The sequence below is a fragment of the Phacochoerus africanus genome, chromosome 1, assembly GCF_016906955.1.
Source record: "Phacochoerus africanus isolate WHEZ1 chromosome 1, ROS_Pafr_v1, whole genome shotgun sequence".
In the NCBI taxonomy this organism is placed as follows: domain Eukaryota; kingdom Metazoa; phylum Chordata; class Mammalia; order Artiodactyla; family Suidae; genus Phacochoerus; species Phacochoerus africanus.
Window position 1 is genome coordinate 110,264,648 of NC_062544.1, and position 27,119 is coordinate 110,291,766.

General features: G+C 53.4%; 3 protein-coding genes across 23 annotated transcripts in view; 2 read left to right on the forward strand and 1 right to left on the reverse strand.

The window, feature by feature from the left end:
• NBEAL2 (neurobeachin like 2) overlaps positions 1 to 15,423 on the forward strand; it is a 33,417-nt gene extending 17,994 nt beyond the window's left edge. For 6 of the 19 annotated variants that reach the window (XM_047772413.1, XM_047772519.1, XM_047772501.1 and 3 more), the window contains 35 exons: positions 122 to 261; positions 635 to 794; positions 1,025 to 1,127; positions 1,294 to 1,447; positions 1,544 to 1,702; positions 1,890 to 2,049; positions 2,210 to 2,295; positions 2,461 to 2,973; positions 3,984 to 4,162; positions 4,264 to 4,441; positions 4,664 to 4,801; positions 4,893 to 5,249; positions 5,334 to 5,483; positions 5,623 to 5,780; positions 5,927 to 6,051; positions 6,139 to 6,274; positions 6,760 to 6,920; positions 7,019 to 7,335; positions 7,435 to 8,006; positions 8,088 to 8,228; positions 8,408 to 8,538; positions 8,627 to 8,736; positions 8,825 to 8,942; positions 9,039 to 9,136; positions 9,207 to 9,323; positions 10,077 to 10,166; positions 10,253 to 10,362; positions 10,529 to 10,701; positions 10,825 to 10,919; positions 11,153 to 11,269; positions 11,368 to 11,526; positions 11,600 to 11,748; positions 12,083 to 12,218; positions 12,303 to 14,638; positions 15,293 to 15,423. In XM_047772413.1, coding sequence (XP_047628369.1) covers positions 122 to 261; positions 635 to 794; positions 1,025 to 1,127; positions 1,294 to 1,447; positions 1,544 to 1,702; positions 1,890 to 2,049; positions 2,210 to 2,295; positions 2,461 to 2,973; positions 3,984 to 4,162; positions 4,264 to 4,441; positions 4,664 to 4,801; positions 4,893 to 5,249; positions 5,334 to 5,483; positions 5,623 to 5,780; positions 5,927 to 6,051; positions 6,139 to 6,274; positions 6,760 to 6,920; positions 7,019 to 7,335; positions 7,435 to 8,006; positions 8,088 to 8,228; positions 8,408 to 8,538; positions 8,627 to 8,736; positions 8,825 to 8,942; positions 9,039 to 9,136; positions 9,207 to 9,323; positions 10,077 to 10,166; positions 10,253 to 10,362; positions 10,529 to 10,701; positions 10,825 to 10,919; positions 11,153 to 11,269; positions 11,368 to 11,526; positions 11,600 to 11,748; positions 12,083 to 12,218; positions 12,303 to 12,404 — 5,792 coding nt within the window. In that variant the 3' untranslated portion in view covers positions 12,405 to 14,638; positions 15,293 to 15,423. Of the gene's footprint in view, positions 1 to 121; positions 262 to 634; positions 795 to 1,024; positions 1,128 to 1,293; positions 1,448 to 1,543; positions 1,703 to 1,889; positions 2,050 to 2,209; positions 2,296 to 2,460; positions 2,974 to 3,983; positions 4,163 to 4,263; positions 4,442 to 4,663; positions 4,802 to 4,892; positions 5,250 to 5,333; positions 5,484 to 5,622; positions 5,781 to 5,926; positions 6,052 to 6,138; positions 6,275 to 6,759; positions 6,921 to 7,018; positions 7,336 to 7,434; positions 8,007 to 8,087; positions 8,229 to 8,407; positions 8,539 to 8,626; positions 8,737 to 8,824; positions 8,943 to 9,038; positions 9,137 to 9,206; positions 9,324 to 10,076; positions 10,167 to 10,252; positions 10,363 to 10,528; positions 10,702 to 10,824; positions 10,920 to 11,152; positions 11,270 to 11,367; positions 11,527 to 11,599; positions 11,749 to 12,082; positions 12,219 to 12,302; positions 14,639 to 15,292 lie in introns of those variants that run through there. The other 13 variants (XM_047772538.1, XM_047772581.1, XM_047772570.1 and 10 more) reach the window with 11 other exon arrangements.
• Positions 12,839 to 16,488, forward strand: LOC125110500 (uncharacterized). Its single transcript, XM_047751770.1, has 6 exons — positions 12,839 to 13,236; positions 13,317 to 13,461; positions 14,276 to 14,398; positions 15,214 to 15,482; positions 15,601 to 15,743; positions 15,846 to 16,488. The coding sequence occupies exons 1-6, from the start codon at positions 12,839 to 12,841 to the stop codon at positions 16,163 to 16,165; spliced, it is 1,398 nt and encodes a 465-aa protein (XP_047607726.1). The 3' UTR covers positions 16,166 to 16,488.
• A 2,800-nt stretch (positions 16,489 to 19,288) lies between these two features.
• SETD2 (SET domain containing 2, histone lysine methyltransferase) overlaps positions 19,289 to 27,119 on the reverse strand; it is a 111,064-nt gene continuing 103,233 nt past the window's right edge. For all 3 annotated transcript variants that reach the window (XM_047772619.1, XM_047772608.1, XM_047772652.1), the window contains 3 exons: positions 22,586 to 22,666; positions 20,471 to 20,572; positions 19,289 to 20,136 (listed from right to left, as the gene is read on the reverse strand). In XM_047772619.1, the coding sequence (XP_047628575.1) occupies positions 19,975 to 20,136; positions 20,471 to 20,572; positions 22,586 to 22,666 (345 nt within the window). In that variant the 3' untranslated portion in view covers positions 19,289 to 19,974. The remainder of the gene's footprint in view (positions 20,137 to 20,470; positions 20,573 to 22,585; positions 22,667 to 27,119) is intronic.

Below are 27,119 nucleotides of genomic sequence, written 5' to 3' on the forward strand. Positions count from 1 at the left end.
AAGTATCCCTGGTGTCAAGTTGAGGGGAGAAGGTCTGCTGGCTATTGTGAGGGGCTGGAGTGCTTGAGGTCTCTATGGCTACTGGCAGGCAGTTGATACACATCTGTCCCCTTCCTGATAGCAGTAGAGGAGCGGATGGAGAGGAATGCAGTGGCTGCATTTCTGCTGATGCTGCGGAACTTCCTGCAGGGCCATGCTGTGAACCGGGAGAGCCTGGTGCAGTGCCAGGGGCCTGCCATCATCGGGGCCCTCCTGCGCAAGGTGGGGCCTGCTGGGGCAGCCAGGGTGGGGGCTGCTTGGTCTGACTACGGAACTGGTTGGAGGGACCAAGAAGGGGAACCTGATGCTATCAGTCAGGGAGGGCCTCCTGGGAGAGTTGGCATTTGAGCAGCGCCTTAAAAGGCTGGGCAGGTTTTGGCTGAGAGTGTCTGGGGAAAGCACCAGCACAGGCAGGGACAGGATACCTGCACAGCCGGCTGGGAACTTGCACTTTAGAGATAGCAGGGAGCCACTGAAAGGTCTTGGGCAGGCAGGATTTTGTGTCTGTCTGCCTGTGCAGGGCAGGGTGGAAGCGGGGAGGTCTGGGAGTGGGTGGGCAGGGCCTGACATCTCACCCCAGCTTCTCTCCACCCAGGTCCCCAGCTGGGCCATGGACATGAATGTGCTCATGTCTGCCCAGCTGCTGATGGAGCAGGTGGCAGCGGAGGGCAGTGGGCCCCTTTTATACTTGCTGTACCAGCATTTGCTCTTCAACTTTCACCTTTGGACCTTCAGTGACTTTGCTGTGCGCCTGGGTAGGTGTGGGGATTTGGATGTGGGGACATGGCCGGGCAGGGCTGGTGGAGGTTCTGAGAAGTTATAACCCTGCTCTGGGTGAACTGAGGGACTTATCTGCCCTGAAATGCCCAAGGGGAACATGACCCTCCCCAGGTGGGGTCTGTCAGAGTCATGGCCCTGTCCTAGAGGATAGAAAGGACTCAGCTCAGCCTGGTGACCATCAGACATCTAGCTGATGCCCACCTAGGCCACATCCAGTACGTGTCCAGCATCGTGCGTGAGCATAGACAGAAGCTGCGGAAGAAGTATGGGGTCCAGTTCATCCTTGATGCCCTGCGTACCCACTACAGGTGAGGCTGGTAGAGGCAGATGGGTCCGCGGGAAGACACCGCAGCCTCTGGCCTGGGGACAGGGCTGTTCAAGCCCCCAGCTTACCTGCCCACTTTCCTTGTTCTCCCCTCTATGCTCCTCTGTTCGCTTGGGCCTGGGCACGTGTGCCTGCTGGGACCTGCCCAGCTTGCAGCGGGAGCGCCCCCTAGCGGCGGATGACTTGCGTACGGTGCAGACGTCACTCCTCGGCCTGGTGCGGGAATTCCTGGTGCGGAGCTCTTCCTCTGATGACCTGCAGGTGGTGCTGAACTTCCTGGCTGCTGGGGTTGATGATGGCCAGGTAGGCTGGAGGTTGGTGAGGGTGAGGCTTGGGTGAGGGGTAGTACGTGGACCATTATGTGCAGGCCCAGCTCAGTGTAAGACTTTGTATCCCCAGGTGGTGGGTGTGCTGGATCTGCTGCTGGCACTGCTACAGAGCCTGCCAGCCCAGGAATCTTTGGCCATCTTCCTGCTGGAGCCAGGGAACCTTGAGGTGCTGTTGGCACTGCTGGTGCGGCCAAGGTCCATACCCTTGCTGCCTGACCGGGTCTGCAAGGTATGCCCAGTTGACTCCCAACCCTGGCATCCCATTCACTGGGACCCTTGCCTGAGTCCAGGGAGGTGCAGTAGGCCTCAGACTGGCAGATGAAGCTGCCTTTGCAGGCTACTCTCAGAGCCACACATCTGCTCGGTGACTTACCCTTCTATAGTAACTCCTTCCCCACGATGACACCCCCACACAGATCCTGCGCAGACTGCAGCAGAATGAGCGCTTACCTGAGCGCAGCCGCCAGCGGCTCCGGCTGCGAGAGTGTGGTCTTCAGGGTCTCATTGCCTGCCTGCCGGAGGGGGCCGTTTCCCCCCAGCTCTGCCAGGGCCTCTACAAGCTGTTCCTGGGGGCAGGTACTACCTGGTTGGGGCCAAGTAGAGGGGCGACATAGATCTAGGAAATGGCAGGTGGGAGTACGGAAGGTGTTGGTTCAGGGGCCAAGACTGAGCCAACAGGGGATCACAGTTCCCCTCTGTGGTCAGCCACTCAGGCCCTTTCTGGCCATCTTCCCAGATTGCCTGAACCTCTCAGATCTCTTGGCTGTGGTGCAGCTGTCCCTCCAGGCTGACCTCAGCGTCCGCCTGGATGTTTGTCGTCAGGTGAGTGGGAGGTGAAAGCTTTGTCAGGGGGTGGTTTCTACCCTGAGGACTTCACTTTGCCTGTGACCAGGGATCTCTGGAGGCCTCTCCTTCAAAGGCCCCAGGAGGAGGGAGTGGGGCAGGCTATCGGATGAGTCCCTCACTTGCTATGCCCTGGCCCGGCAGCTTTTTCACCTCATCTATGGACAGCCAGACATAGTGCGGTTGCTGGCCCGACAGGCTGGCTGGCAGGATGTGCTGACCCGGCTGTTTGTCGTGGAAGCTGTCACAGCCGGCAGTCCCCTGCCCTTTTCCCCCGAGCCACCCACCTCCCCGGAGCCAGCCTTACACAAGCCACCCACTGAGTCACCTGAATCTTCGGACGTCTTCCTACCCTCAGAGGCTCCCTCCCCCGACCCGGACAGCTTTTACCATGCTCTCTCCCCATTCTGCACACCCCTTGAGCTGGGCCTGGAACGGTCCAGTGTGAGCTCAGGTAACACTGCTGGCGGTGGCAGCGGCAGCGGAACCCTCACTCCAGCCAGCCAGCCTGGCACACCTTCCCCACTGGATGGGCCCCGGCCCTTTCCTCCTTCCCGTGGCCGCCACAGCTCCAGTCTCTCCAATGTGCTGGAGGATGGCAGCCTGCCAGAGCCCACCATCAGTGGAGATGACACGTCTAATACCAGTAACCCTCAGGTGAGGCAAGCCCACCCTCTACCATTGCATGGCACCAAGGGAGGGCGCCTCTGGGACGTGAGGCAGGAGTGTATCATTTCCAAAGGTGTGGTCCTATTTGACATCAGGGCTACAGCTGCCATTTGGGCCCGGTGCTGCCCCCTCATGGCTTTCCTCTACAGTATGTTCCTGAGGTGTGTGGGGTGTTTCAGAGCAGAGCAAGTCATGCCAAGACAGAGTTGGGGGCACTAGCCAGTCTTCAAAAGGCCCTTAAGAAAGCCTGGGGGGGTGTCCCCTGGTGGCCTAGTAGTTAAGGATTCAGTATTGTCGTCGCTGTGGTGTGAGTTGTATCCTTGGCCTGGGGAACTTCACATGCTGCAGGTGTGACCAAAAAAAAAAAAAACAAAAAACAAAAAACTTATTTTGGAGTTCCTATTGTGGCTTAACAGGTTAAAAACCCAACATAGGATCCATGAGGACACAGATTCAATCTCTGGCCTAGCTCAGTGGGTTAAGGATCAGCATTGCCATGAGGTGCAGCTTGGATCCCACAGCTGTAGGCCGGCAGCTGCAGCTCTGATTTGATCTCTAGTCCAGGAACTTCCATATGCCACAGTGTGGCCTCTAAAAGAGGTTGGGGGCGGGGAGCCTGTGGAGCAAGGACCTCACAGACCTGCGGATAGCAATGCTCTAAGGGTCTTGGCTTGTGCTTCTGGATCTGGGGGCAGGCCTCTTGCTTATTCTATGGCATTCTTCCAGAGAATTCCAGGCCATTCCTTGAGGCCTGTGAGGACTATGGGGGTAACCATGTGAAGTGCTTTGTCTCCTCTTTGGAGCCCTGGAACTACAGGGTCCTCCCTGGAACTCAGCCCACACCATTTTTCAGGGCCTCAGTGCTAGGCTGGCTTGGCTATTGGCCAAAGGCTCTGCTTCCTGCTGTCCCTACTAGTGGGTGGGCAGAGGTGCTGAACAGGGATGGTGGTGGGGCAGTGACTCCCCCCCTCCCCAGCCCACACCCACTCTGTCTGCAGCAAACCTGTGAAGAGGAGCTTTGCAACTTGCTCACCAACGTACTATTCTCGGTGACATGGCGGGGCGTGGATGGCAGCGATGAGGCTGCCTGGCGGGAGCGTGGCCAGGTCTTCTCTGTGCTCACCCAGCTGGGGGCCTCAGCCACACTTGTGCGCCCACCAGACTACATCAAGCGCAGGTAAGAGGGGGTGACTATGGAAGGGGAGGGGCCTCAGAGAAGCCTGGGGGCCAGGAAGGTGGTTGGGTAGACACCTGAGTCCCTCACCTCCCCACCCTCAGCCTCCTGGAGATGATGCTGGAGTCAGCCCTGACTGACATCAGAGAGGCCCCCCTTGGGGTGCTGGCCAGCCTCACCCAGCAAGCACTTTGGCTGCTGCGCCTGCTGCAGGACTTCTTGTGCGCCGAGGGCCATGGTAACCAGGAGCTTTGGAGTGAGAAGGTACGACAGCTCAGAGAGGTATGAGCATCAGGTTCCCAAGTGCCTGAGAGTGTCTGGACTGGGAGGTGGATGAGGACATGTGTGCAGTCATGGGTGCATCAGCTCCAGAAGCTGTGAGTGTAGGTTTTTCTGTATGTGCAAACCCTCCCTGGCCCCCAGCCCAAACCTCACTTTGCTTTCTCCCCATGGGCTCTTGGCCTCCTCTGGTGACGATTGCCTGGAATACATGGTATGTGGCAGCTCTTTGAAGGTGTGTGCAGCCTGCTTGATCGCCTGGGAGCCTGGCCGCACCTGGCCAATGGCACAGCAGATTTCCGAGAGATGGCACAGATTGGCCTGCGCCTCGTGCTTGGCTACATCCTGCTGGAGGACCCACAGGTGAGCACAGGGTATGTGTGGGGAGAGGGTGTGTGGCAGGTATAGGGAGCTTTGGGAGCAACTGATGACACTATTTCCCTTCTGTCTATAGCTGCACGCCCAGGCCTATGTAAAGTTGCATGCGCTGCTGCAGACCACAGTGCCCATGCGACGGGAGGAGGCCTGCTATGTGCTCTCCAAGCTGGAGGCGGCACTGGCACGGGCACTCAGTACCCTACCCTCAGAAAACCCTGCCGGGGTTGGGGAGCCCCCAGCTGCAGCCACTGCTGCAGAGCGGTGCTCATGGCTGGTGCCGCTGGTGCGCACGCTGCTGGACCGAGCCTACGGGCCACTCGGGCTGCAGTGGGGGCTTCCTTCCCTGCCGCCCACGAATGGCAGCCCCACCTTCTTTGAGGACTTCCAGGCCTTTTGTGCCACCCCTGAATGGCGTCACTTCATTGACAAGCAGGTACCTCAAGCTGGGGCCATGGGTGGAGAAGTGCGGCTCAGAGCCACATCGAGCTCAGTCTCCTCTCTCTGTCCGGTCCTTCAGGTGCAGCCCACCATGTCGCAGTTTGAAATGGACACCTATGCTAAGAGCCACGACCTTATGTCAGGCTTCTGGAACGCCTGCTATGACATGCTCATGAGCAGTGGGCAGCGGCGCCAGCGGGAGAGGGCACACAGTCGTCGGGCCTTCCAGGTGTGTAGCCTGAGGTAGCGGATGGAGAGCTGCTCCACACGTGGGCCCAGAGAACAGTGACAAGACGGTGGAGAAACAGGGTTAGCACAGGAAGCAGCCAGCGGAACTCGCCCTTTCTTCCACCCCACCCACCCTGCAGGAGCTGGTGCTGGAATCTGCCCAGCGGCGGGCGCGCTTGGAGGGACTGCGCTACTCGGCGGTGTTGAAGCAGCAGGCAGCACAGCACTCGACCGCCCTGCTGCACTGGGGGGCTCTGTGGCGTCAGCTCTCCAGCCCCTGTGGGCCCTGGGCCCTGAGGTGGGCAGGGTTCAGGACAGAGTCCTGGTCAGTGGGATTTGGGAGGGAAGGGCCAGGAGGGTGCCTTTGGGGTAAAGCCTGGGAGGAAGCTGGAGGTCCGCAGACCTGTCCCCCACTTATGACTGTCACTGGGGACATATCTGTAGGGACCCGCCCACCCCCCACTGGAAGCTGTCCAGTGCCGAGACATATTCGCGCATGCGTCTGAAGCTGGTGCCCAACCATCACTTCAACCCTCACCTGGAAGCCAGTGCCCTACGGGACAACCTGGGTGAGATGATGTGCTGAACTGGGTCCACTCAGTCTCATTTGCCCTGTCTTGTCTAGCTCTGGCTGAGCACCCTTGGGCCCATTGCAGGTGAGGCCCCCCTGACACCCACCGAGGAGGCCTCACTGCCTCTAGCAGTGACCAAAGAGGCCAAAGTCAGCACCCTACCCGAGGAGCTGCAGGAAGACCAGCTGGGTGAGGATGAACTGGCTGCGCTAGAGACTGCGTGAGTGGAGCTGGGAGAAAGCCAATGGGCCGCAGGCAAAGGGTCCCTTGTGTGCTTGCTGGCAGTGGGATGACTTTGAGTCCATTTCCTCTCCTGCCATAAAGCTAAATGCCCCAGATAGATGGTCCAAAATCAGGGGGGGAGTTAGGTAGAGCTGTAACAGGATGGGTAATTGCTCTTTCATGGTGAGGCACCCCAGAGCAGGACTGAGAGACAAACCTGACTAGGATGGGGGCCCATGGGAATGAGCAGGGGCCAAGCAAAGGGGAGCTGGAGATGGTGGTTGGTGTTCCAGCAGGACATTCAGAGGCCTGGATTTGGGGACAGGGACTGGGGCCGGTCTGGCCTTGGGCAACTCCACCCAATCCCCTGGGAGTCATGAGCAGTGTTCCTCATGACTCAGGGGCACTCTGAAAGTGTTGTCCGTGGGCTTGTTGGGAAAGGGGTCCCAGAGCCTAGTGCCTAAAGTGGGTGCTGACCCCCAGGTTGAAGGCAGCAGAACTGGACGAGCAGCATGAGAAGCTGGTGCTGTCAGCTGAATGCCAACTGGTCACAGTGGTGGCTGTGGTACCAGGCCTGCTAGAGGTCACCACACAGCATGTGTATTTCTATGATGGCAGTGCCGAGCGTGTTGAAACCGAGGAGGGTGAGTTCTGATGGAACAGGATGGAAGGATGACAAGGATGGCTGGGGTCTTGTGGGGCCTGGGTGAGCGACTCCTGCACCCTCTGTCCATCCCCACAGGCATCGGCCATGACTTCCGGCGCCCACTGGCCCAGCTGCGTGAGGTCCACCTCCGGCGTTTCAACCTGCGCCGTTCAGCACTTGAGCTCTTCTTCATTGATCAGGCCAACTACTTCCTCAACTTCCCATGCAAGGTGGGCGGGCCTACAGCCTCCTCTCCTTACCAGGGCCCCAGGCCACAGCCTTGCCCCATCCCACCCCACACCCAGGTTCGGAACCAGGTGTACTCGTGGCTCCTGCGCCTGCGACCCCCTACCCAAGGCTACCTAAGCAGCCGCTCCCCCCAGGAGATGCTGCGCGCCTCAGGCCTTACCCAGGTGAGAGCCCTGGAGTGTGAGGATCACATGAGGTCAGGGCCCTGCAGTTGGGAAGAGTGCTGGTAACCCAGCTGGCTCACCTGTTGCCCCTGCCCCCAGAAATGGGTACAGCGCGAGATCTCCAACTTTGAATACCTGATGCAACTCAACACCATCGCGGGGCGGACCTACAATGACTTGTCTCAGTACCCTGTGGTGAGGTCCTGCCCCCTACCTCCACCCCACCCCACTGGTCTGCCAGCCCTGCTTCACCCAAGTGTGGGCATGGATGGTGGGCCAAGCCCTGAACTTGGTCCCAGGCGGGTGCTTCCTGAGACCTGGTTTCTGTTCCCTGCTGTCCCCACACACACCCAGCCCCACTCTCCTCCCCTCCTGGCATCTGTTTTCCCCGGAGGGACTCCTGACCCAGACAGTCCCTCCGGCTCCCCGGCAACCCCTCCACATGGTGCACCCTCACCTGTGGGCTCTGCCCTTCTTCCTGAGGGTCAGGGTGGGCAGGTAGACCCTCAGGACTCTCATGTAGCTCCTACCCGGGTGGGCGGCCAGTTCCCCTGGGTCCTACAGGACTATGTGTCCCCAACATTGGACCTCAGCAACCCGGCCGTCTTCCGGGACCTGTCCAAGCCCATCGGTGTGGTGAACCCCAAGCATGCCCAGCTTGTGAGGGAGAAGTAAGTGTGGGTGAGGCTGGGCGAAGGGGTTGGGATGGACAAGGAGGGGGCTCTGCTGACTCCCTCCAACTGTGGCTCTAGGTATGAGAGCTTCGAGGACCCAGCAGGCACCATTGACAAGTTCCACTACGGCACCCACTATTCCAATGCAGCAGGCGTGATGCACTACCTCATTCGCGTGGAACCTTTCACCTCCCTGCATGTCCAGCTGCAGAGTGGCCGGTGCGCCCCCATGGGGCAGGCAGATGGCATGGGGCAGGGTAGGGTAGAGGAGGGGAAGAGGCTGGTCCCTCCAGGCATCCTAGGCCTCAGGCTCCCTGCTTTCCTGCGGCCACACCTTTTCCCTCCCTGTCCCCCTTCTCCCCACCTCACTTTGGCTTGTGCCCCTGCTCCCACCCCAGCTTTGACTGCTCTGACCGGCAGTTCCACTCAGTGGCAGCAGCCTGGCAGGCCCGCTTGGAGAGCCCCGCCGATGTAAAGGAGCTCATCCCGGAGTTCTTCTACTTCCCTGACTTTCTGGAGAACCAGAACGGTAGGAGCTGGCATGGTGATGGAGAACACAAGCCGGGGTGGCCAGTGAAGATGGCACAGCGAGCCAACTGACCCAGTCTTTGTGCCAGGCTTTGATCTGGGCTGCCTCCAGCTGACCAATGAGAAGGTGGGCGATGTGGTGCTGCCCCCATGGGCCAGCTCTCCTGAGGACTTCATCCAGCAGCACCGCCGGGCTCTGGTGAGAGGAGCACACAGAGATGGGCAGCCAGCGTTGGGGGGTGAGGGGAGAGCCATTCTTGGACCAACTGCCCCCTCCCCACCCCTAGGAGTCAGAGTATGTGTCCGCCCACCTGCATGAGTGGATTGACCTGATCTTCGGCTACAAGCAGCGGGGGCCAGCTGCGGAAGAGGCCCTCAATGTCTTCTACTACTGCACTTATGAGGGTGAGCAATACCCCAGACTCAGGCGGGGGGCCAGGGCAAAGAGGAGGGCTGAATGCAGAGGACACAGAGGAAGTCCTGACTGGCCTGCCTGCTCAGGGGCCGTGGACCTGGACCAAGTAGCAGATGAGCGGGAACGGAAGGCTCTGGAGGGCATTATCAGCAACTTTGGGCAGACTCCCTGTCAGCTGCTAAAGGTAAGGCCAGCCTGGAAGATAGTGGTCAGGGATGCCCAGGCTACAGTGCCAACTGGCCACTTGCCCACAGGAGCCACATCCATCTCGGCTTTCAGCTGAGGAAGCAGCCCAGCGCCTTGCACGTGTGGACACTAACTCACCTAGCATCTTCCAGCACCTGGACCAGCTCAAGGCCTTCTTTGCAGAGGTGAGAGGAAGCAGGGCCCTAACTTCCTACTTGGTGAAATGTGCCCTGTTGTCCTTACCAACCTCTTGGGTCAGATGGAAAACCTAAGTCAAAGTCACTGATAATAGGACATCGTAGAGGAGTTCTCCGGTGGCTCTGTGTGGCACAGTGAGTCAAGGATCTGGCAGATGTCACTGCAGTGGCTTGGGTTGTTGCTGTGGTGTGGGTTCGATCCCTGGCTCAGGAACTTGCACATGCTGTGGGCATGGCCATAAAAAAAAAAGGACATCTTAGAAAAAGAGGTCACTGTCAGAGGAGATGGAAGTAGGGACAGAGTGCCTTCTTTGCAGGTGTCAACTCATCTGACCATCCTTAGGGAGACCAGAAGGAGGGGATCTGGCCTAGGATACTCCCTCTCACCTTCCTGTCTGCATCCCAGAATGGCCAGGCCTGATGTGTCAAGGCTCTCTTTTCCTCCTGCTCACAGGCTCGGAAACATGGAGGAATGGGATGGGAGGACCAAGGTTGAAACCAAGCTTGAGACTCTGGGAGGATCTTCCTTGTCTGTCTGGTTTCTCACTCATTTTCTGAGATGCCCTGAAGGCCCACTGGTCTCTGCCTGTTCTTCAGAGGGACCTCTGCCTCTATGATGCCTAGCCTGTGACCCCAGGGGCTGAGGGCAGGGGACAGAGTGGTGCTCCAGGGAGCAAGTAGTTGTAGTGGGGACCCTAGCTGGCTGCTCAGGCACAGCTAGCCCCACACTCCTCCTTGCAGGTCATCAGTGATGACGTGCCCCTAGTGCTGGCCATGGTTCCCCACCAGCAGCCTCACTCCTTCATCACCCAGGGCTCCCCAGACCTGTTGGTAAGTGTATTGGACCAGGTTCCACCTTGGCTCCACCACCTCTCTGACTCTGCCCCAAACTCACCTCTGCCTGTTCTTGTCCACAGGTGACCGTGAGTGCCAATGGGATGCTGGGCACCCACAACTGGTTGCCATATGACCGTAACATAAGCAACTACTTCAGCTTCAGCAAAGACCCAACCATTGGCAACCCCAAGTAGGATAGAGGGCTATGGACAGGGGTGGGCTAGAAAAACCTTGTGCCCAGAGTTGTCTGCCTACCCAAACAGAATGTGGGCCATCTGCAGGCTCTGGCCAAGGCTCTGAGGGCTTGGGTCTCCTGTGTTGCCTGCCCTCACTTGTGGTCCTCCTCACTGGGTCAGGATGCAGCGACTGCTGAGTGGCCCATGGGTACCTGGCAGTGGCGTGAGTGGGCAAGCTCTGGCAGTGGCCCCCGACGGAAGGCTGCTGTTCAGTGGTGGCCATTGGGATGGTAGCCTGCGAGTGACTGCACTCCCCCGGGGCAAGCTGTTGAACCAGCTCAGAGGCCACCTAGGTATGGGCAGCCTCGGAGCTAGGGCTGTGCAGGTGGGGGTAGGGGTCCAAGGCTGGCCAGGGAGGGGTAACTACTCTGTTCTGCTGGTCCCCTCCCTTCTTTCCCTCTCTCCTCCCCATGTAGATGTAGTAACCTGCCTCGCACTGGACACCTGTGGCATCTACCTCATCTCAGGCTCCCGGGACACCACATGCATGGTGTGGCGGCTGCTGCAGCAGGTGTGCTGGGTGGCAACCCTGTGGGGCCCCCATAGTTCATATCTGCAGCTCATCTGCCCCTCAGTGCCTGCTCTCTCCCCTTCCCTCTGCCACTGTGCAAGTCCGGGACTCCACAGCCTTTCAGCTCTCTGGCTTTAGACAAGACCTTCACTTTCCTGAGTTTTTGCCTTCTCACTCAGGGGTCAGAATAGTGGGATACTCCAGTCCTGAGCCAGCCCTGCTGTTCCCCACAGGGTGGTCTCTCAGTGGGGCTGGCATCGAAGCCCGTGCAGGTCCTATATGGGCATGAGGCTGCAGTGAGCTGTGTGGCCATCAGCACTGAACTCGACATGGCAGTGTCTGGATCTGAGGTGTGTGTATGCTTGTGCTCAGGGGAGACTGAGTTTGCTGGGCACTGCCCTTGGAGCCCAGACACTCCTGCCTAGCACCCTAAGCTGCCTTCCCGCAGGATGGAACTGTGATCATCCACACTGTACGCCGCGGCCACTTTGTGGCCACACTGAGGCCCCCAGGAGCTACGTTGCCTGGACCCGTGGCTCACCTGGCACTGGGGTCTGAGGGCCAGATTGTGGTGCAGAGCTCAGCGCGGGAGCGTCTGGGGGCTCAGGTATGGGGAAGGGGCACCCAGCCAAGATAGGAGTAGTTGGGATTCTGTTCTTGCTAACACCTCCTTCCTCCAGGTCACCTACTCCTTGCACCTCTACTCTGTGAATGGGAGGTTGCGAGCTTCACTGACCTTGGGAGAGCAGCCCACAGCCCTCAAAGTGACGGAGGACTTTGTTCTGCTGGGCACAGCCCAGTGTGCCCTGCACATTCTCCACCTGAACAAGTGAGCCCCACTATTTATGGGTTCATGATCCTTCAGGGTGGTGGTCATTGGCAGAGGACACTAAGAGGTACCCCCGTGGATGCACACTCCCTTTATATGTTTGTGGGCACATTCTTCAAGGCCTGGCACCTGTCCTCCCATCCCCCAATGGGAGATCTTGCCCTGGGCCTCCCTTAGCCACACACTTGTGGGAGATCCCTTTATGTACCCGGATTTTAATCGAGCCATCCTTCAAATGAAGACAGGGAGGTAGATGGGAGAATGAAGAGACATCTTTCTGCTAGATGCAAAGCTGCCTTGCAGTTGTTTGTGTATATACCCACCCTCCCTCCAGACTGCTGCCGGCCGTGCCTCCCCTGCCCATGAAGGTGCCCATCCGCAGTGTGGCTGTGACCAAGGAACGCAGCCATGTGCTCGTGGGCCTGGAGGACGGCAAGCTTATCGTGGTGGGCGCAGGGCAGCCCTCTGAGGTAAGGAGGAAGGCAGGGTTGGTCCTCGAACCGGTTGAGGAGAGACAGTCATGCCTGAGCCCGGCCTGCTCCTATTTTCACTAGGTGCGTAGCAGCCAGTTCGCGCGGAAGTTGTGGCGTTCCTCCAGGCGCATCTCCCAGGTGTCCTCCGGGGAGACCGAGTACAACCCTGGAGAGGCCCGTTGACAGCCTGACCTGCCCCACTGCTCAGCCCCGCCCCTAGTGGGCTGCGCCCCCAAGACTCCGTCCGGGAGGGGGAAACTGAGGAGGAGGCGAATCCCAGCCCGCACTCGGGGGTGGGCAGGGCCCCACCTCCGCCCAGCTCAGGGATTGGCAGGCGGTGTACTCCAGGAAGCCACGCCCCTCGCTGGCAGAGGGGCTGCCTGGAGTCCCAGTACTGACCAGAGCTGCCGCACAGCACTTTTTGCACAATCTGGGGCAGGGAACCCAGGCTCCCAAGCCCAAACCCCCAAGCCCCCGTCCCGGCAAATCAAAGGGGCCGGGCTGTGGCCTTAATCCTAAGGGTGGCTCCCCCCACCCCACCCCGCCCCGCTCCCGCCCCCGCTCTCCCATCTCAGCAATAAACGTGAACTAGTTTTGTAGCTGTTCCGCCTCTGAGCATGCATGTGCACGCGCAGCCTGCCCTGGCCACCGTCTGGGGCTCACATGCTCCTGGTCTGAGCACCCACGGTGGCTCGTTCCTTCCCCATCCGCGCTGCCTGTCCTTGAGGACCCCGCCTGCTGTTTTCTCTGGTTTGATCTCATTCCAGCTGCGGACTCTGCGCATGTGCGCGTTCCTGGAGAGGGCGGGGCAAAACCGCGGGCAGCCCCACCCCCTCAGTGCCCAGCCCCTTTCAGGTCCCAGCCTTCCTGCGATCTGCGCCTCCGCTCTAGTCTCGGGCGGGTCCCAACCTGGCCTTCCCAGGGACTCTACTCCATCTTGGCCGGCCCAAGGCCTGGAGGCCCCATCCCGCCAAGGCTCAACGGATCTTGGGACTAGCGAAGGCGGCCGCCACAGGTCAGGAGTGGGTTAGGGACAGAGCACTGTGTTTTCCTGGACTGAGGAAGCAAAGGGCTCTCTCTGTTCCCCACTTCCAGACCCGGGATCCTGTGCCGTCGTCGTGCTAGCATCTGGGTTGGGATGCATGCGGGTAGCCAGGGTAGTGTGGGCATGCAGAGTGTAGCTCTGGGACATGTGTACATATTTTTTGAGCGTCGAGATGAATGTGTGTCGGGGTGGGTGGTAGAGGCTCCAATCCCACATACGGGGGTGGGTCAGGCACAAGGCTTGGCTGTCCTTACAAGCGCTAGTCACAGGCTCACCTGCGAGCCAGGATCCAGGGAAGGCCTCTTATGTGGTAAGTGACACAAATGTATATACATCCTTCATGTGGTAAGGGTCACTGCAGCCTCTGCGCCAGACACACTTGCCAACTGTGCATGTGCATTTAGCATAAACATGGGCCCCTGGCCTTGTCCAGGGAAGTGAGTTTGGAGTGCCTGGATTGGACCAGGCCAGATGGGGAGTGGTGGATGTTGGGGAGTTGGAGGGTCTTTCCCTGGTCTCATCCCCATCCTTTTTCCAAGCAAGATGCCCTCCTCAGCCCATACAGGGTCTCTCTTCCCTAGGCCTCAGCAGGTTGTAGGTCCCAGATGGATCAGCCCTGTGAGTACAGATGGGTCCTGGGATTGAGTGCTTTTCGGGTATTTGGTTTCCAAGCCCTCCAAACTCCCAGATGAGAAGGACCAAGGTGTCTCCAGGTCCACATACCCTCTGCCCTTGCTGAACCCACATAGGAACCGTCCCATCCAGCCTCTGAACAGGAGGTGAGGACTGGACACTGACCACTCCAGGGGCTATGCTTGTGCTGAGAACTCCAGGGAGCCCTCCCACCAGCTGCTAAGTCTCTACCTGGCTGTCTTAGATGGGGAAAGGAGTCTCCCTGGTCCTCCTATGCCAACCCTGGACTGAGTCCAGGGGTTTGCCAAGGTCTTTGAGACAGGGTGGTTTTCAATGTGCTCTTCTCCACCCTGAGCTGCCCCCTGACCTTCTCCAGCTTAGGCCAGCTGAGGCAAGCAATATCATCTCCACTCCACTTGATGTTGGAGAAAACTGGTCAAGATTGGCGAATGGGAAGATGGGGGATGGGATACCCAGCCATGGAGTGAATCAGAATCAAGTGAGCCAGGAAAGGGGAACAGGCTACCCCAAGGGATTTCTGACTTCAGGCCTGAGGAATTCTACTAATGTCCCTATACACAGCCTCTTCTGGACTCACAGAAGTCTCCCATCTCCTTTGCCTGGGCACTGTCCATGACACTCCAACCCCTTCTCTAAGAGATGCAGCCCCTCGGAGCACTGCTGGCTGGTAGAACCATGCCTCACAACTCCAGCCACAGGGAAGACATGGGCCATGTGGGTAAGTACCTCTTGATCCAGATTTTGGACACTGGAAAGATAGAAAGTAGCACAGATGGACAGGTCGCCCACAAGTCCAGTCACAGGCTCCCCAGCCCCTGTTTCTTGTGCCCTGCCTGCACTGGATTGTGAGGACACTGGCCTGCAGACAGAAGTGAGCAACAGCATTTACTTGCTTTCTGGTTCAGCTTTATTTTGCAAAAATTGACAAGGCCTCCTGTGCACTGAGGCCCCCATGTGGACCAACATGAATCAGTGTGCTCTCGCAGTCCAGACTTGGTGGGGGAGACAGCACATACCATTTAGCGCCATAGGAGACAGAGGAGGTGCGCTAGGAGCCAGAAATGGGAAAGACTGGGAGAGATCAAGGGAGATTTCCCAGAGTAGGAGATGCTTGCCAGTTTGTCGGATGGCAAAAGTAGACCAGCAAGAGCAGGAGTCTGGAAACCCAGAGAAGATAGATCCCAGAAGGGCCAGATGTTCAAGGAGAGGCGGTGGGAGGTAAGGGTGGGAAATGAAACATGGCATGAATTTTTGACTCTACATAGTAGGGACTATGAATTCAAACCTTTCTAGCAGGAAAGTCTACATCTGCTGTCTAGGGACCCTAGTCTTGATTCCTTACCCCTGACCCTGTCTGTCCTTTCCTCCACAGATAAGCCCCAGAAGGAGCAGGATGGGAACAGGGGAGGGGCATGGTTAGGGGCAGGGGGAGCCCTGGCCCCCAGTACCTCCTCCCCATTCCCCCCTGAGCCTCCAGGGGCTTCAGGCAGCATCATCCCTGTCTACTGTGCCCTCCTAGCCACTGTGGTCCTCGGTCTGCTTGCTTATGTGGCCTTCAAGTGGTAGGTGGTTTGGGCATTGTTCTATGACACCCCCCTCCCCATCTGGACTCCCATCCAGCTCCCTCTCTGTCTCGGAGAAGGTTGAAGTGGGCTGGCAGGTTCTCCCTGCTCCCCACAGCTGGCGCTCACATAAACAAAGGCAGCAACTGGCCAAGGATCGAACTGCGGAGCTGGGGGGCCTCAAAAGGGACCATATGCCTGGGGATAGCAGTGTCTTCCAGGACTCTCCTAGCGGCCTGGAGCCCTGTGTCCCCAGCCAGGGTGAGTCCCTTCCCTCAGTCTGTAAGATTGGCAGTCTACCTTGCTCTGCCACACCACAAAGCCCATCTGACCTTCACGTGCCTCTCATGTCTCCCATCCCAGGGCCACATCCTGAACTTGGCTGCCGGCTCTACCTCCATCTCCCTCCGCAGCAGCGACAGGAAGTGGAGCAGCTCTTGGAGGCCTCAGGTGAACCTGACAAAGGCTGGCAGGGCCTGGCAGGCTACCTGGGCTACCAAGCTGAGGCTGTGGAGACCATGGCCCGGAGCCAGGTGCCAGCCTACACTCTGCTGAGGGACTGGGCCATCCAGGAAGGCAGCGGTGCCACCCTCAGGGTGCTAGCAGATGCCCTGGCTGCCATGGGCCGTGAAGATGTGGTCCAGGTCCTGGATCCCCCAGCTGAGGGCTGCTCTGTGGTGTGATGCTTCCATAGCCCAGCCTCTCAGGGAACTGCTCTGGTGCTCCCCACCACCCATCTCATATGCATTTCCTTTCATGGGTATCCTGGCATTGGTGACCTCAGCCTGCTCTGTTCTGAGGGGACATAAAGCTCCAGCCACCACCACCTCCTCTCACCCTACCTTCCTCCAAGACAGGGACCAGGATATGGGGCAAGGGGATGGTGGGGTGAGGAGGGTTGACAGTGAGTGGCCCTGCCTCCTGATCCCCATTTTAACTCCCCTTACTTAACCTCAACTTTTTTTTCTACTTTTGTATCCCATATTAAAGGAAATTTTGGACTGTTGTCCTGGCTCTGTCTGGCTCTGTGGGCCTTTGAGACAGTTGGGTAGCTACATGGCAGAGACCCAGAAAAAGGATGGGGTCCCTAAAAGGTGAATTGGCAGGCAATGTGCATGGGTGGAAGATGCCTGAGCTCCACAGGCAGAGTGTTTACATATCCTTTATCTGCCAGTCACTGGCTGAATCATGTTAGGAAGCATTTTACCTTTCTGAACTTCAGTTTCCTTAGCTGGAGAACAGTGAATAGATAGGCATGTTCAGGAGCCCTGCACCCTAACCTCTGAGACTCAGGTTGGCAATGAGGGGCCTTGGGTTCTAGACCATTTTCCTGACTTGTCCTGTGACTAGCACCCAGAGGTGGCTGGAAGCTGCACCCCTAGGCAGGAGGAAAGAGGCAGACTAGACTCTGGGAAGTTGGTTACCAGGGGCTCAGGTCATCTCTAGGTGAAGAAAAGAAAGTTTTCTCCTTTTAAGACACACATTCTAAACACACGAGAAGGTCCACATATGCTTCCACACAAGCCAAAGGTAGGCAGGTCCTCCCACCCACCTGAAAGCCTGCTGAGACTAGGGCAGCACAGCCAGTCCACCTGAACCTCACGTTTATGCTTACCGTGAATGGAAGAGCAGGCAGGTCAGGTACTGTGCCTTCAGAGGGGGTTGCTGATGCAGATAGGCCTTGCCTAGGGAGGAGAAATGGTTGCCCTCTTGGCATTCACCAGGATCACGGTGCTTAAGAAGCACACCGATCTAAATTTAGGAGACTGATCTAGTCATGGTCCAAAGGCCTAAGGTAGATCCTGTCCTCTTGCCGAGATGTGACCAGCACTGGCTGCTCTTTGAGTACCAGATTCGTCAAACTGCTACTATTGCTATTCCTCAGTTTCCCGTGGTTGCTTAACCCTGTAAATCTTAACCTTAAAGGCAGGTTTAGAGCCACCCTCATCTGGAGATGACCCTTGCGCAATAAGCCAGGAGAGAAGGCATGAAAGACTGTGTTGGGTCAGCTAGACACAGGTCAAAAGCACTGGAGATATGGCACCTACTTCATTCAGCACATAGCCAGAGGGCTATCAAGGATTAGATCAGCAATGAGTGTGAAATCCTGCATTGAGAGGGATGAATAGGTCCTGGATTAGCTGACACCCCTTAGCATCACCGAGGGGGTGTAAGCCTAAAGGCTTAAGGGGTATGTGGAAGATTTTGAAAAATCTCCAAGGGAGGTAAAATAACAAAATCTTCGAGTAAGTTCTTTCTGAATCTTGACAGCTCCCTGGTAACTGTTTAATGAAAGGCTGCCAAGATTCCCTTGGAAAATCTGAAACCTGGAGCTTTCGGTAAAACCGTTAAGTTTGACTTGTGCTTTTTGAAAGCAGCAGTGCAGATGGCTGGACCTCTGCATGGTAAACCCACCAGAAAGAGAAACGCTTCCTTTTAATGTGCTCAAGCACGTCAGTTTAAACTTTCTGGTAACTCTAAAGGTCCTTCCATTTGATATAATATGCTTGAGTTCAACAGTTTAAGGCTGCAATACCATGGAAAAATACTTCGGCTGCATTGTTAAATAGTCTGTTCAGTGATTATGTCTTTAGCGTTTTTAATCTTTTTGCCATTTCTTGGGCTGCTGCCGCGGCATATGAGGATTCTCAGGCTAGGGGTCGGATCAGAGCTGTAGCCATTGGCCTATGCCAGAGCCACAGCAACGCAGGATCTGAGCCGCGTCTGCGACCTACGCCACAGCTCATGGCAACGCCACTGAGCGAGGCCAGGGATCGAACCCACAATCTCATGGTTCCTAGTCGGATTTGTTCGTTAACCGCTGAGCCAGGATGGGAACTCCTAGAGTGGGAACTTCATATGAAGTGAGGGAGTTCCTGTGGTGGCTCAGCGGCAATGAACCCAACTATCATCCACGAGTACACGGGTTTGATCCCTGGCCTCACTCGGTGGGTTAAGGATTCTATGTTGCCAAAAGCAGCCTGGGAACTTCCATGTGCCGCCGGTACAACCCTAGAAATAAAAAAAGAATATGAAGTGAGTTACTAAGCATCTCCGAACCTTTCCTGATCCAAACAGTGCCAATTCCTGTGTCTCTAGGTTATAAGAATCAAATGAGCAACCTGAGCTCTAAATGTCAGCAGGCAGTGAGTATTTATTCCAACTGTGCCCACCCTACCCAAGTTCTGGCAGGCCACAGCCTCTTCTCCAAGGGCATTGCTAATAATGAGCAAAATCACCCCAGTGAGAAAAAAGATGGGCCTAGTCTCTTTGCAAACACAGGCTGGCCTGAAACCTTCAGCCTTCTTCATTGCCCAGATAACTGGTCCAGCATGGGTGGAGTGTCTCCACTGAGCTGTGTCCTCTAGGAGATGTCCACTCTCATTACCTATGCACTATACCCTTTCCTGTAAGTACTTCCTCCAGTATCCAAGCCCAGAGTCAGAGGACAAACATCAAATGATCATTCTTGTGGGCTCGGTGAACTCCAGAGGGAAGAAGAGGTCCACTGCCCCTTGCCAGGCAGAAGGTATAAAAGGGAGGTCAAGTGCCTTTCTCCTGACCCACCTATTAACCAAAGCAGCCCACTGCCAGAGAAGTGTCAGGTCCACTTCCTTTGCTCAGGAATGTACACATTAAGCTGTCTGCCTCAGTCATGGTGGGAACTGTGGGAAAGGCTTGTGGTAAACTCCAATCTCAAGGATTAATTTTGGACTTAACATACCTATGGCCACCATCTCTCTTTTCTCTCTCCAGTAACACTATATACAAATATGTTTGACTAATTTTTAGGGAATACAATGTGCCAAGTTCTTTAATTGATTTTATTTTTTACATAAAAAGTTCAGTAAAAATTGAATAAAGTAAAGTGATTTTAAGCAGTAAATCAATCTTATCAACATAGCACAAGGCTGGCCGAAACCACAAGACAGCCTGCTTTGAAATATTTACATGATAACAAATTAAACCTTGCAGGAGAACTTAAACCATCCTTACAAAGTCTTCCTGTGATCCTAGCATGTAGAGGCTAAAAGCAAAACAAAAAACAAAAACGAGGAAAAAACAAATTATTTTCAATATATTCACATATACATTAAAATATAATACAGATCGTCAGGGTAAAGGGTCGTGGGTGGGGATGCGCATGAGTCTGTGCGCTGACAGCACCGCCAAGGAAGAGACCCAGGTTTGAGAGGGGTCAGGCCTGGCCAGGGTCTCAGAAGGGAAGGTGTCAAGGGCCCGAGCCCTTGCCTCTGATGGCCTCTACCAACAGCTCACAACCAGGGACTGCTTATAGACTGAACTCATTTTTGTGGCTTTCAGTTGAAATCTGCAGGTTTGCATTCCCCAGGGTGATGTGTCATCAGTAGCACAGCCCTGACGGGGGTGGAGGTGGGGTGGGGAGGGGGGAAGAAAGGGCCCACAGGATTTCTTCTCCCCACTCTGTCCTACCACTGGTAGCTCGCCTGTTGTCCCACCCTGGCCCTGTAGGTCACTCCAATTCAGTATCCTCTTTGGGTTTGTAAACAGCCCCAAACTTCTGCATATACTTCTTAATGTACTCCTTGGTTTTGTGTTTCACATTCTCATTGCACTCCAGGTCCTCCGGGTTCTTACAGTACTTCAGCTCCTTATTCATAACGCCATGAGTCAGCTGTCCAAGACAAAGGAAAAGAGACCAGAACCACCAATCAGAATGGAAAAGATCTGCAAGGGCAATGCCAGACTATTGCCTTGGGGCCTTCCTCACCATGAGTGGGAGGTGAATAAGGAGGCAGGCTGGTGCTGGGATCACCAGAAAAGGCAAGCTCAGCTCATAGAGAACCACTACCCTCAAGCAGGGTGTCCTCCCTTCCCTAACCTTCCCTCCCTGTGCCTGGGTCCCCACCCTGGGCATCTGGTAAGGAAAATGCACTTTTTATGATGAAAGGGGCCTTCTCAGAAAGTAGTCTGCCCAGAACATTATCAGACCACAAGCAGGGGAATACCTTGCGAGCTAGGTGTTTGAAGTCTTCAGTTGTAGTAATTCTTCCCACTTTGCAGTCAGGTTTCCGGTAAGGGTTCAGGCACTGGACGATGAACTGGGACATCTGCAGGGAGAAGTGAGCACATTGCTCAATAGTCCAGAGAAGACAAGAATTTGTACTGAGGAAATAATCAGAAAAGGCAGCAGGCAGAGCCAGCCAATCCTTCCCTTTCTCATTTAGGCTGGCTGGTATGGACATAATGCTAGTATGCCAGTGGGAGATGAGAAGTGATCCTGGGTTGGCCTCGAAAGGGGAAGCCTCACTTAGAGTAGCAGATGGAAGGACAGAACTGCAGGACTCCACTGCTGAGTCTCATGGCAACCCCAGTTTCAATGAACACATTTCACGTCCTCAGCATAAAGAGACTGAAGCTAAATCCTCTGGCCACTGGAGGCTGGGCAGAGAGGGCCTTTCTGTGCTACTAGAAGGCTCAGTGACCCCAGGAAATGCAGGCATTTTATTACTGAAGGCACTTAGATTCTGTAAGTGTTGCACTTTATTTGATTCATATACATCAGTGTGAAGCAGATAGGACAGCTGGTTGGAGAAGATCTGGGGTTAAGACCCTTTTCAATACACAACTTCCATTGTCCTGAGAGCCATCTCTGCATCATCTGTCTTACCCAGTGGCTCTCAAGAGTTCCAGGCACAGGATCTCTGGAAGTATTTGTGGCACTAAGATCCCAGGGGACAAAGAGAGGAGGTCAGTGACAGCCACTTCAGCAGGGAGCACCATGAACAGTGTCCACCCATCCCTGAAAGTCAATGAGCATTTAGACATTCAAAGAACAAGACCATGTCATGAGATAGGCACTAAAGAAACAGCTTCTAGTTGGCTGAGCTGAAATGCCAATAATTTTACACAGGGACAGTGAGAAACTAAGGTTTAGTCCTAGAGAAGACTTTTACTCAAAAGTTTTTCTGTGGTCTCCTGCCTCCATCTTCTCTCCCTTCAATCCCTTTCCCCAAATACAATAGGGAATTTCATTATTCCCGGCTTAAAATCCTACAATGGTTCCTTGCAACTCACAGACACACAGGCCCCTATATGGAGCAGCACAATACTCTTCAGCCTCATCTTCCAACACCCCTCACATACCTTGTGCTACAGTCCACAGACTCTCTGGAAGGGATGACACTCTCTTTGCCTCTGTATACTTCACTGCCTGAGTCACATCCCCCCTCATTTATCTGGCTGGTTCCTACCCCTGATTCGAGAGCCCTTGAATAGCAGCCTCCAGCCCTGGCCAGGCACTTTCTCACACAGCTGCCATTACTTAATTACATGTCTACTTCCTCCAACAGACTATGAGCCCCTTCAGTGAACAAACACTGGAGCTTAGAATCTGGATGCCCTGGAGCAGAAAAGGTTATTAGTGTCCTGATAGCTGGAAATGCAAACTTATGCTATTACAGCAGCATAAAGAGGACTTGCTTTCTCCTCATCAGTTGAGGATTGGGCAGCCACCAAATGAGGTATCACAGAAAGAGAACTCTACTTTGAGACAGAAGGCCTGAGTTCAAGCCTTCTGTCTCCAGCTTGCCTTCTCTGAACCTAAAGAGCTCCTCCATGGGCATAAAAGGAATGACAATTCAGTAAAGCACTGTTGTGAGGGTAAAATGAGAGAAAAGATATCAAAGTGTTTACTACCCAATTGTAAAGGACCTTGTCAACCTGTCATCACATAACAACTACACAGTCAAATCACAGAAGCAAGGCAATACCAAAAGGCAGGCAGCCTAGTAGTACAATAAGCTGTGTACACTTAGAAGAAAGGAGCTCGGGTTTTTTTGTTTGTTTTTTGTTTTTTTGTTTTAAGGGCTGCACCTGCGGCATATGGAGGTTCCCAGACTAGGAGTCTAATCCAAACTGCAGCTACTGGCCTATGCCACAGCCACGCCGGGTCTGAGCTGCATCTTCAACCTACAACAGCTCATGGCAACGCTGGATCCTTAACCCACTGAGCAAGGCCTCATAGATAACAGTCATATTTGTTTCCGCTGAGCCACGATGGGAACTCCGGGGCTCAGGTTTAAGTCTTTAGAGCTTAGTGCCTACACCTCACCAAACCTTACCTCTTTTCTGAATATTTCTTTGCTTTTCTTAGCCAGCTCACTGGAGGTGTCTGCTTCTGCTGTCTTGGGCTTTTTTGAGGTCTAGAAATGGAAAAGAAAACATAACAGTGCAGGAATGAGAGGTCAGGTTAGTGATACCCTGCTCTTCCAGAACCCACCCTCCTTTCCCCAGTTGGGATAATTGAGTCTTGGTATTAGACTCCTAAAGGGAAATGGCCTGGAGTCAACTTAGCTATTACCATTCTTACCTTGTTTAAATCCTGTCACCTGACTCTGGCCTCGTTCTTATATACCAAGTTCTAACTCTGTACCCTAAGTCAAAGCTACATCCTCGATGTAGCTAAATGTATGTTTCAGGGTCACCTTCTCTGCAGAAGAATGTGCTGTGTGACTTGAACCACTGAGGTCCCCGTTCTGAGGTACAGTACCCAATGCAACAGGCTCCACCTCTCCCATCTCTGACATTCTAGGACTTCAGGACAAAGGCAAAATGCTCTGTACTGAAGACCTTTTGCCATACAACGATGGTCCAAATATCAGAGTCCTCATTCTAGTCCCTCCACACCCCTTGGATACGCATCACTCTTTCTCCAAAGGTGGAGCTGGCCAGACCATAAGAGATAGTCTTGGTACAGAGGAGAGGCTCCTTGAAGGTTGGTATTCCTGGTTCAGGAGTGGAAAGACTACAGAGCTATCAAGGTATTGAGGGGAGGAGACAAGAGTTATCTGAGTCAGCAGACAGATGAATAGAATAGATCTTAAGACAGAAGATAATTTGTCCCAAAATGGTAAGGTAATGACAAACCTAGGAATACTCCCTGCTAGCAGTGCTAGGATAGAGGCTGCCAAGTTCCCCCCAACCAGGCACTACTGAAAAGTTCAGGGCACCTACCATGGAAGACCATCTCCCCATACCTCTGCTCACCACCAATCATCAAGCCCCTTCCTAGTAAATGTACTTTTCCATGGAAGAGATTATGAGCAGTCTCCTTTGAATACAAATCATTACAGATGGATGTAGAAGCTGCAGTTGGTATTACAGGCACTTCATGTTTTTGCTAGCAACTTAGACCACAGAATTTTTTTCTATTCCCAACCTACCCCCAGTTCTGATTCCTCTATTTCTATGAACCATATGAAGGTGCTAGTGAAAAAGGAACTGTTCCATTCACTCTGCTCTGGACTGGTGCAGAGAAAGGTGGCACTCCCTTGGCTGTGGGCTTCAATAAATCAGCTTTCTCTGATTTGTTATAAAAGCTTTACATAATTTTCCATTTTTCTACTTTCTTGCTGTGGGAGCAGGAAAGGAAGGGCAAGGTAGAAAGAACAAACAGATTCAACCTCTGGTTTCAGGAAACAACACAAAGCACAAATAACTATTTTCAAATGTTTTGATTTGAGATTTTACAGTTATTATTTCTAGTAGTAGAGAGTGTGGGTGTGCCTCACAATAAAACTTTACGTAGCAAGGGATCAAGAATTGCTTGAATAAGCCAAGGTAATTTCAACACACCATCAGCTGTTCTCTTACACATCTCAGAAATGTGTAGCAACAGCAATGAGTACAGAAAGCCCCTTGAGGCATGACAACCATCTCAAGGCTCTGGGTCCTACAGAAGAGGCCAGGCTCTCAGAGAAGGTACTGTGCAAACAGAAATGTTCTGCTTCCCTCTGAATGGGGTATGTGTTCAGAAAGCTAAACAAATCCAGTGCATTTCTAATTTAATCGCTGACTTGATGAGGTCAGTAGAATTTTTAAAATACAGTTATAGAGCACAGCCTCCTAAGCTCTGTCTAGGAGCTTTCCTGGTCCTTTATGCATGCTGTGCAATTGGGACTGAGATGGGAAATATCCAGATGAAAGGTGCCTACACTTACAGCATGGAAATCATGCACCAAAATGAAGTACTCTTGGGAGTACTGAAATCTGGGTACCTCTTGGCCTGTGGTCTGCAAATGGCATGAGAAATAATTTCAGAAACTGGTTAATGCTTACTCAAGCCCAATGTCAAGCAATACTAGGAGCCAGAGTAAGAGCTGAGGATAGCATTTGATGGGCAATGACATAAAAAAAAAAAAAAACCTTGGGAGCCTCCTAGGCTCTTGGCTCTAAAAAAAGTCACATTTAAAGTGTTAGCATTTCTAGGAGTTCCCGTCGTGGCGCAGTGGTTAATGAATCCGACTAGGAACCGTGAGGCTGCGGGTTCGATCCCTGCCCTTGCTCAGTGGGTTAACAGTCCGGCGTTGCCATGAGCTGTGGTGTAGGTTGCAGACACAGCTCGGATCCCGTGTTGCTGTGGCTCTGGCGTAGGCCAGTGGCTACAGCTCCGATTCAACCCCTAGCCTGGGAACCTCCATATGCCGCGGGAGCGGCCCAAAGAAGAAATAGTAAAAAGACAAAAAATAAATAAATAAAAAAAATTAAAAAAAAATAAAGTGTCAGCATTTCTACAATATAGAAACTTTTAAAGTCAAGCGTTATTAACTTTCCCTAATGCCTGTTGCCAATTAAAAATCCTTTACATGTGTACAGCAAAGGCATTAGATGAACCAATAGCCCCCAAAACATAACAGGCTAGGAAACATCTACCTGTGCTGCAAGCAGTCTACTGGACATGGGAGGGAATGCTGATACGCAAAATAGCAATATGTTCCCAGGTCCTCAGTAATAATCAGTTTGCCTTCTCATACCAGGCATCAGTCAATGGAGGATTCTGGTGGGAAAATGGGAACCTATGTGAGCAGTGGCCAGATGAGAGCACACAATGAAACAAGCAGGCAGAGGGCCTGGCAAAAAGCCAGAGCTTATTGCCTTAAGAAGCTCACCCTGCTGTTGGCTTTCATCTGAGGCATATCTGGATCCCAGGGAATCTGGTCAGAATATGACCAAATATGAGTATGACAAGGAATGTTGGTCTATGTACCTTCACATTACTCAAGGCAAGGCTTGAAGTTCTTTTGTTTTAAGTAGAGAATGGCTTTAAGCTAACTGGATGGCTCCACACACTGACTGTAAAACACAACAAATGCCAACTCCATCCTTTATTATATATACAGAAACAACCATGCCATAAATACAGCCTCTGTGCCTTGGATCTTAGGGGTGTGGCCTGCCTGAAATGAGTCCTGACAAAGAATGAGCAGGATATACCCAGCTAATGCTTCTCTATCCCTGATTTTAATTAAGTATGCTTCAGAACATGAAATGCAAAACATTATTCAAGGAGGAACTTTTATCTTTCAGGGGAGCATGAATTCATAAACAGAAGAAATTGAGCTATGAGAAATACTACACATGACTCAAGCTAAATTCTGCAACACAAACCTGTATACACTAAATAAAATGTTAAGAAAGAAAGATCCTTGAAAATAATAAAAACAGTATTGTGTTTTGAAGTTGCTACCACCTTTGGTAACAGAGCAAAATAATCCATTTAGTTTAGTTCTAGTTAAGGCACTATATACCACACCTTGATTTGTCAAAAAGAGGAATGAGGGTAAAAGGGGTGCAGGAAGTAAGGTCAGGAAGGCATGTTCAAGAAACAATGCTTCATAAGTCTGACTAGTTTACAAACAGGTCCCATCTGCTCTCTTTAGAGAGAAGCAGAGTTCATAAAAAAATCTAGAAATAAAATCTTAAAGACATCATTAGGAACCAGTAGGCCTCATTCTCTGTCCATCTGGGCTCAAGTGCAGTGCAGCCCTGGCAGTTTCTTTCTGGTCCCCCAGATGAAGATTAGGCTACTTAACCATGTGCTCTGCAGAGATGTGGGCTCTGGTTTCTGACAATTCCCTCTCAAATATGATTTCCTGGTTCCCTCTCCACTGCTAAGTGATTTCATATAGAATCCTTTTGTAAATTACCCTTAACTCTAAAGATACGATCATCAATTCAAGATTCTTAGCACCTGATCCCATCCTTTGCAACTTCCTCAATCTGAAAACTACAGTCCATCTCCACCAGAGAGCTTTCTAAAAGGCAAGTCTGATCTTGTCGCTGCCCAAACCATTTCAAAGGTTTCCCACCACCTAGACAGAGAATGAAGGTCCAATTCCTAAGCATGGCACATAAGGCTGCCCTTTTACTTGGACCCTACTTCTCAGCTCCATTTTGTGCTTGGCTATTTTAAATGACCTAAATTTCTCAATACATCTTCACATAAGAAAAGCTAATTCCCTGAACATTAAACAAGCAACAAGAGACTTTATGTCCACTCTTCATTTGAAGGACTAACTTAACATGCACACAATAAACCAAAAGACTGAATCAGGATTAATGGCTAATGTACCAAGCTAAGGTCTCTGGCATCCCTTACAAACCTGGTCTCAGAATTTAGCTATATTCTAACACCAGAGATTTCTTCTCAAATTGTTTTATATTTCATATCATACAACTAATACAGCTACCGAAGTCTGGAAAGAGGGGTTGTGTGGTTTTTTGTTTGTATGCTTCCAGATAATTTATTGATTTTTTTAGGGCCACAGGTGTGGCATATGGAAGTTCCTGGGTCAGGGATTGAATCAGAGTTGCAGC